At 34.8% G+C, this 9,356-nt stretch overlaps 1 protein-coding gene across 1 annotated transcript in view; it reads right to left on the reverse strand.

The window, feature by feature from the left end:
• KCNK2 (potassium two pore domain channel subfamily K member 2) overlaps positions 1–8,802 on the reverse strand; it is a 237,320-nt gene extending 228,518 nt beyond the window's left edge. The window contains exon 1 of the mRNA XM_054454964.2: positions 8,196–8,802. Coding sequence (XP_054310939.1) covers positions 8,196–8,229 — 34 coding nt within the window. The 5' untranslated portion in view covers positions 8,230–8,802. The remainder of the gene's footprint in view (positions 1–8,195) is intronic.
• Between the last annotated feature and the right edge of the window lie 554 nt (positions 8,803–9,356).

The following is a 9,356-nucleotide window of genomic DNA, read 5'->3' on the forward strand; positions in this document are numbered from 1 at the left end:
GAAAAAGAAAACTACAGATGAATGCCTCTCATGTACATATATGTAAAAATTTTCAACAAAATATTAGTAAATTTAATCCAACAGTATGCAAAAAAAGAGAACTGTCTTACAGTTAAGTAGGGTTAATCCTGGAAATGGAAGGCTGGCTCAACATTCAAAATTCAATCAATATCATTCACCATACTAACAAACGATAGGAGAAAAATCACATGATCATATTAAATAAGGCAGGAAAAGCATTTGAAAAAACTGAAACTCATCTATAATAAACATCCTCAGCAAACTAAGAATAAAAGAGAATTTCCTTAACCTGATAAAGAGTATCTATTTAAAAAACTGTAGCTAACACATGTAATAATGAAGACTACATCTTTCCCACCAATATAAGGAAGAACACAAAGACGTTTGTTCCCACAGCTCCTATTTGGCATAGTACTGAAACCCTAGCCAGTTCAACAAGGTAAGTAAATGAAATAAAAGGCACACTGACTGGAAATGAAGAAATAAAATTATCCTATTCATAGATGTTATGATTGATATAGAAAACCTAAATAATTTTCCAAAAACCTTCTAGAAGTAAGAAATGAGTTTAGCAAATTTGTAAGACATGTCAAAATGCAAAAATCAATCCAACATATATTTATATACTAGCAATGAAAATTGGAAACAGACATTTTTCAAAGTTCCATTTATAATGGCCCTAAAAATGAAATACTTAGATATTAATCTAACTAAAATATGCAAAATCTGTTTGGTGCTTTTCAAAGAGAAATCAAAGAATAGCCAAATAAGAGAAATCAAGGAAGAGCTAAATAAGGCTCACTTCTTCTGGAAGGCTCAGTATCGTTTAGATATCAATTTTTTCCAAATTTGTCTACAGATTTAACACTTATCCCAATTAAAATCCCGGCATAAATACTGTCAAGCTGATTCTAAAATTTGTGTGGAAAGATAAATGACCTAGAAAACATTTTTTTAAAAGAAGAACAAATTTAGAAGATTCACAGTCCTTGATTTCATGACTTACTCTAAAGCTGTATCAGTCAAGACAATATGGTATTAGCGGTACTAAATTATGGTATACAGGTCAACTGATTTTTAGTACAAGGGCAAAGGCAATTTTATACAAAAAGGATAATCTTTCCAACAGATTGTGTTAATACAATCGGACATTCATATGCCAAAAAAATACATACCTTGACCCACACCTCATATCTTGTACAAAATTAACTTGAAGTGAATCATAGATCTAAATGTAAAACACAAAATTACAAATATTTTGAAAAAAGAAAACACAAAAGAAATTTTTCATAAATTTGAATTATACAAAATTAACTTGAAGTGAATCATAGACCTAAATGTAAAACATAAAATTACAAATATTCTGGAAAAAGAAAACACACAAAAAATTTTTCATAAATTCGAATTAGGAAAAAATTCTTAACTATGACAACAAGAGTACAACCCATAACAGAAAAAAGTTGATCGATTGTACTTTATCAAAACTAAAATCTTTTTCTCCATAAAAGATGGCTAAGGGAATGAAAAACACAACATAATGAAAATACCTGATAATCACAAATCTAATAAAGGGCTTAAATCCTTAATTTAAAATGAACTCTCAAAACCAACAATAAGAAAGCAAATGTCCAGTTAAAAAAAATAATAATGATGAACAAAACTGGGCAACATAGCAAGACACTGACTCTACAGAAAAAAAAAAAAAAAAATCTAAAAAATTAGCTGGATGTGGTGGTGTGCACCAGTAATCCCAGCTACTTGGCAGGCTGAGGCAGGAGGATCACTTGAGCCCAGAAGTTAGAGGCTGCTGTGAACTATGATTGTTCACTTCACTCCAATCTGGGTGACAGAGTGAGATCCTGTCTCAAAAAAAAAAAAAAAGAAAAAAGATTTGAACAGATATTTTACTAAAGAAGATAATCAGATTGCAAATAACATATGAAAAGATATTCAACATGTTAAAACCACAGTGAGATTCCACTCTACACCTATTAGAACGGGTAAGAAATAAAAACAAAAACAAAAAACCATCAATACCAAGCACTGGCAAAAATGCGAAGTAACTAGGACCCACGTACCCTGCTGGTGGACAAGCAAAATGGTCAAGCCACTCTGGAAAACGGTTTGGTAATTTCTTATAAAGTTATACGTACATTTACCTTATGATCTGCAATCTCACTCCTAGGTATTTAGAAGAACGAAAACTTGCATTTATACAAAAAAACTATGTCCAGAGCACATTAAGAGCAACATTTTTCCTAATCATCAAAAACTGGCAACAGCCTGAATGTCCTTCACTGGTGTTTTATTGTACCACAGTTACCCTGGTACAACAAAATACTTCTCAGCAATAAAAAGAAACAAACTATTGAAATACACACACAACAACAACAACAAGAAGGATGAATGTAAACGCATTCCTCTAAGTGAAAAAAATCAGACTTAAGGCTGGGCGCGGTGACTCACGCCTGTAAACCCAGCACTTTGGGAGGCCGAGGCGGGTGGATCACGAGGTCAGGAGATCAAGACCATCCTGACCAACATGGTGAAACCCCGTCTCTACTAAAAATACAAAAAAAATAGCTGGGCGTGGTAGCACGCACCTGTAGTCCCAGCTACTCGGGAGGCTGAAGCGGGAGAATCACTTGAACCCAGGAGGCAGAGGTTGCAGTGAGCTGAGATGGTGCCACTGCACTCCAGCTTGGGTGACAGAGTGAGACTCCATCTCAAAAAAAAAAAAAAAAAAAAAATCAGACTCAAGGCCGGGCATGGTGACTCACGCCTGTAATCCCAGCACTCTGGGAGGCTAAGGCAGGTAGATTCTTGAGTCCTGGAGTTTGAGACCAGCCTGGGCAACATAGCAAAACCCCAACTCTACTAAAAATATAAAAATTTAGCCGATGTGGTGGCGTGTGCCTGTAATCCCAGCTACTCAGGAAGCTGAGACGGGAGAATCACCTGAGCCCAGGAGGTCGAGGATGCAGTGAGCCAAGGCAGTGCCACCGCACTCCAGCCTGGACAACCAGTGTGAGACCCTGTCTCAACAAAAAGAGAAATCAGACTTAAAAGATTGTAAACTGTATGATTTCATTTATACTAAAATTCTGGAAAAGGTAAAACTATAAAGACAAAAAACAAATAAGTTGTCCCAGGAGTTTGAGATGGAGGAGGTTTTGACCACAAAGGGACAGCACAAAGGAATATTTTTGGGGTGAAGGACCTGTTCTATATCTTGATTGTGGTTGTGGTTACAAGACTCTGTATCAAACTCGTAGAACTAGACGCACAAAAAATAATGAATTTTACTTGATGTAAATTTAAAAGTAACTTAAATATATATATTTAATGTAATATTATATATAAGTATATTTTATTCTATTTATATTATGTAATGTATAATATATATTAGTTAATATAAAGTAACTTAAATATATATGTGTTTATATACACACACATACACACACACACACACACACACACACAAAACAAAAAACAAAAATCTGTGTCCTGTGAGCAGACAATCCTACCCTGAGGGAGTGAGGCTCCTATACCCTTCTCAGAAATAAAACAAAGCTTAAAAACATGAAGGAAAAGAAGTGAGAACTCAGGCTCACACTACTCAGAACTCTTGAAAGCCAAGGTATGAAAAGTTGCTGGTTGCTTTTTACACATTGCAGTTCAATTCACCTTGACCTCTTACCTCGGGTTTCAAAAGAACAAAAGCAGCCTAATGGAAACAAAACACTTTGGCGTCATGGTATTTAATGACTTGTAATCGCACCTGTATTAGCTCTGCTGCACTTAGTCTAAACTTAGAGTCTGTTTCTCTCATAGGAGGGAGGAATAATAAGGATAACACAGTCTGAGCTATGCACATGCAGAGCAAGTTCTCTAAGATTCATTCAATGAAATGCAAAATGCATTGAAGCCCTCTATTCTATGATTTCCTCTTTAAGACTGCATTCTCATGAAATGCCACCAATCAGAAGCATTGTACAGAATGCGTAATGTTAAGCTTTTAAATGGAAAGAAAATTAAAAACTAAACTAAAAGAATATTGCAAATACGTAGCTATTCATATAAAAAATTCAACACTTCTCTTCTAAATAACCTGGTGGTTAACTTGAGAAAAATATCTGGACCTGCTGCTTCATAGTTTTGTTCTTCTCTTGCACCTGGCTGAAACTCTCATTCATACCAAGGAAGACATCTGATTACTAGACTCACATAAACACATGTAACTATGCCCCAAGCCTCAAAATCTGTTCCTATTAAGAGGTAGTTTATCAGCTTTTGAGGAACTGTGAAGCATTGTTTTAGCTGATGTTGTCACTGTTAATTTGAGACACACACACATAAAATACAGTTGTCCAAGTCCATGTTATCTCAGCAGCCAGGAAAGGTAGCCAAGAGCACATTTGTAATTGACTCCTTTGTAAAATGAAAAATATAAGTGAATAAATATGAATAACTTCATTATCTTGAAGTGTCTGGGATATACTTATAGTAGAGAAGACAGAGAATTCCAGACACTCAGGTTTTTCTGCACACCTAATTGGGCCTGTACTCAATTATACTATGTCTTTTTTTTGTGCCAGATTGGTTGGGCCTCTGTGGATGACACAATACAAAGTAAGAGTTAATTAGTTCTCAAGTTTAAGACCACTATCAAAGCATTAGAGAAGCAGGTGAATCATATATTTCTGGATAAAAATCAGAGATGGCCATAAGACTATTAAACAAATTATACTAGATGCAAAGTCTCATTACTCCATATCCATTTTCATTGGACAACTCTGCTTAATTTCTGGGTTTATTATTCACATTATGCAACAAATGAAGTAAACATAGCTTCTCTCTCCACTTCAAAGTGAGATAAAATGAAATGATATATATATATGTAAATGGTTTTGTAAAGAAAATGGCACTATATCTATGCAAGATATTATTTTCTTTAATAGCTCTGCTTACACTCTCACAAATACAGTAATTTTCCAGATAGCAAATCTAACAGCTAGATTGTTGTTTCATATCTGTGATGTGTAAACATTGCTTAAGCCAGTTTAAGTAGTAGTATAAAAATGGTGGTTCTGCCCAAGTGCTTTGCATATGTGTTTGGAACAAATTGACACAATAAACTAAATCATCAAAATACACTCCCCACCTAATACTGATTTTTGCAGACACCGTAGAAAGCTACTATAGGATACATTTTAAAGATGAACAGTTTCAGCCCTTAAACTTTCAAAAAAAAATCATTTCTTCTGAGAATGACTTTGTTGGCTACAGTGGCTTTTCTAAGATAATTAGACATGGTTATATACCAAAGATGAAAGGGAAAATCAATTAGCAATGGCCAATCCGGTGTTTCCACTGTCTTAATCATCAAGGACTATAGAATGGCAAATCAAATTGATTTAGATTACCTACACATCTAAAGCATCTAAAGCAAAAAGAACACATTACTTTCTTTTAAAAAAAATCATGCATTCTGATTACCTTACTCATTTTTTTTTACTGCACATGTAGATTTGCTTTACAATTTTCTATTAGAAATCTATTAGGTGGAGAATAGATATTTCTATTGAGTTGCAACTTTGAATAGTATTGAGCACAATGGAGGAATTTAGGTTACTTTAAACAGCTAGAATTTCTAGGACCTCAAAGTTAGAAAGGTCTCTAAAGCCCATGTCGTTTAACCATCTTATCGCATGCTTACTATCTACCAAAAAGTTGACATTAATTATCTAATTTAATCTTCACAAAAAGTACAGGAGGGAAGAACTATTAATCCTGTTTTTTATATGGGGAACCACAGTCTTGGTAGTTAGGTAATTTGCCCAAAGTCACTCTGTTTATAAGTAGGGGGTCTGGAATTCCATCACTAATTTGTCTGACTGAAAATACTTGCTTTTTCCTCCTTGCTGAGCCTCCTCATCTACATTTCACTAGTGGCAGGGAACTCATTCCTCCTGGTGCAACAAATTTTTAGATGGCTCTGGCTATAGATATTTTGATGTCAAACAAGTAACCAGAAAAAAATATAGCATGCCATAAAAACTAAAGTTATCATTTATCATCAATAACTACCTCCTGATCCTGCTTGTGGGAGGATCTAAACCTACAGGTTTCCTTTTGAAGATAATCCTGAAAATCATAATCATTCTACTGTACCTTACTTGGCTTTCAAATTATAATCGGATGGCTTCCTTTCCCTTAAAAAAAAAAAAAGACTTAGGACTTCTGTAATATTGTGTCATTTCTTGGTCAAGCTCCCAGAATTTTGCATAATAAATCCAGATGCTTTTAGCCTGAAAAAGTGTTCATGCAGGTTATCAACTAACTTCCTAATTCTTAAAAGAACTTCCAAGCTATTCCTGTAGAATGCCTTGTTTTAATTAGAATTGCATCCAAAAGATTTGCAATTTGCCTGGATTAATTTACCGTAATAGACTGAACAGAACTGTTGATGGGATAATTTAAATTTATCTATTGTTTTATATGATGCTATATACATTTATATAATATAAGCTTATCCAACGTTAAGCTTATATCCAATGCTATAGATGATTATCCAAAAGTAGTTTACCTTAATGATAACCGTTGCTTAGTTGAAGTTGAGGTCAGTTTCTACCCAAAGGATTTCACCACTACTTCTAATCAGATGCAATCAAATCACATATACAGCATTTTTGTTTCCTACTTGTGGCAGCAGAAGGACGTGTTCAGTTTAGCACATGTCTATACTAAGTGATATGAGAAGAAATTAGAGTACTAGAACACTGTTAGCTGGCACAAGATAAGATGGAGATGGCATCTGTAGCTTGACCTAACCTCTCCAGCTCTCTCCATACCTCTTGTTTCTCTTCTGCCACTCTAGAAATTTGACTCCAAGAGCTACTCAATTTAACTCCAAGAGCCTTTTGATCTCTCATCTTCACCTCTGAGTTTATTTTCATGCCCCTTAAACCCAAAAAGTAGTCTTCATCCCATGAGGACTTGGCCAGTGTCTTGTCCAACCCATCAACCCTCAGCAAAGGGGGCCCCAGAAGTGCTGATTCCAAGTCCCAATGCCACAAAACGGAACCTGGACATTATATACTAATTGGAAATAAGCATATATATAGTGAATTGGTCCCCAAACTTAGTGATACCCTTCCAAATAATATGTGGAACAAACTCTTCTGTATTTCAAGAGAAAAACAACCAAGAATAGCAATTAACCAGAAATTTGATTTTTGAGGAAATTCCTTATGGAAAAAAAGTGACACAATGTAATGCCATTATTATATAGTTCTTGTCAAATAGAATTCAATGACACTCAAAGATAAATTCATAAAATTAAACCCTGCTGTAAAATGATTACTGTACAAACAGGAAACGTGTCCTATTACCCAACATCAGCATTTATTCAGCATTCAAAAAATATTTATTTAGTACATACTGTATGACAGGCACTAAAGATGGACTTTGCTACATTTAATATGTACATAGGATTATACTTTTGATGAGTTTTATTCACATTTCTAAGACCACAACAGTATTCTTGTGAGGTGAGAAGTCTTACATAGAGACATCTAAATAATTTCAAATAAAACTACTTGCTAAATAAACTATGGAAATGTAAAAAGAACTTAGGTCTTAGTTCTCAAGATTTAGTTTAAACTATCATACCTTTTCTTCCCCATTTCCAAGATTCTAAGCCAGCTTTTTCCCACTATACATATAAGATTCCCTCAGGAAATCACTAATATTCTAAGTAAACTACAAATAATATGTGCAAATCTGTATATGAACAAATTGATGACAGGACTAACCATAGCATGAAACCAAAGTAAACATAAATTACCAGAATCTAAATGCAATGGAATTTATAGATACACATGTTGATCAATTTTTACATTGCCAGAAGTAACACATCACAAATAAAAGCCTGATGTAACATGCCTGTTGTATAAAACATGCCCGAATTAACGTGCAATTTATTTCAGTGTTGCAAGGTCATGGAAAAAATTCCAGCAACTAACCCTCTGTTGGAACCACCCAATGAGTTTAATTATAGACTTTTATATAATGAAGACTCCTTACATCAAATACTTGCTTGGAAATCTACTCAGCCTACTCTAGAAAATTTGAAAACAAATAGGGTACCTGATTATTGCAAAGATACTCACAGTAGAAATTCCTTTTTGCTCGTGGGTTCATCATTTGGTGATGTTTTCATCAGGAGTCATCATGCTTTTGATCTTTAATGCCGTTCTTCCTCCAAGGTTTCTTGTCCGTAATTTCCAAAACAGAGTCACTTGTACTAACAAGCCATCGTCCCATACTGTTTCCTTTTTGTGTGTGAATGTTACCCTGTAGATCAGTTTCCTGTACAAAAACACTCAAAATGAACAAACTCTGCTGTATGCAAGTGAAATGTGCTACTCAAATCCTCTGTTTTTACAGTCTGGTTCAGGAAGAAATTCCCTGATTAAAATGAGGAACTATATCCCAGTTGTTCCAGAGAATTTAAAAGACAGAAGTTTCTTCCTTATGAATGAGCATATCAAAGTTGCCAGCGTCACTTATTCTCACAAGTTTGTGTCTCAAGCATTTACACACGAAGCATCCACGTACTGTGTGCAGGCTAAAGACCCTCCCAATTGCCACAGTAACAATATCCCAACTATATTTTCAAATCAGGCTTAGTATGCTTTGAAGTACATAATGTTTTCCATTCCTGAAAGGACAAAGAGATCTGCATTGTCAAAAGTTTATTTTTAAGCTCATGTGCTTGCTAAGTGCAGTGGCAAACTGGCTTGGCTTTCCGTGCCTGTAGTACCATTGCTGGAACCTATTAATGCAAACAGATGAATCGTTGGCTGCGTTCCACATAGGCTTTTATTTTTTATCTTACCTTATCTAAATTGCATTGATTATAAATTTTTAAATCAGAAGTGTTATCAGTTTTCTGAGCATGCTTGTCTTATCAGTGTAGAAGCCATGTAAAAAAGTCAAATAAGAGGAAAGTTTTAAATAGTTTTTGCTGAGATAAGAAAGTTAGTAATTAGAGGTAGATTCTGCCTCTGGAAGAAGTTTAAGGGACATTTGGAGACAGTAAAAATGACAACAAATCTTAAGGAGTGAAAAATGAATAAAAGAGAAGAGAAGAGAAAAGGAGAGACAGCAAAAGTGAGAGCAACAGAGAGAGAGAGAGAGAGGCCTTGACTATTAGCAATAATTTTTCACATATTTTCTTATTGTTGCTCTGGTTTGTATAACCCCCTACCAGTCTGCTGAACCCACCAAATTTAGCCCACATGTCATCTAATACCAGACTAAGACTTGTG

The sequence above is a fragment of the Pongo pygmaeus genome, chromosome 1, assembly GCF_028885625.2.
Source record: "Pongo pygmaeus isolate AG05252 chromosome 1, NHGRI_mPonPyg2-v2.0_pri, whole genome shotgun sequence".
Lineage (NCBI taxonomy): Eukaryota > Metazoa > Chordata > Mammalia > Primates > Hominidae > Pongo > Pongo pygmaeus.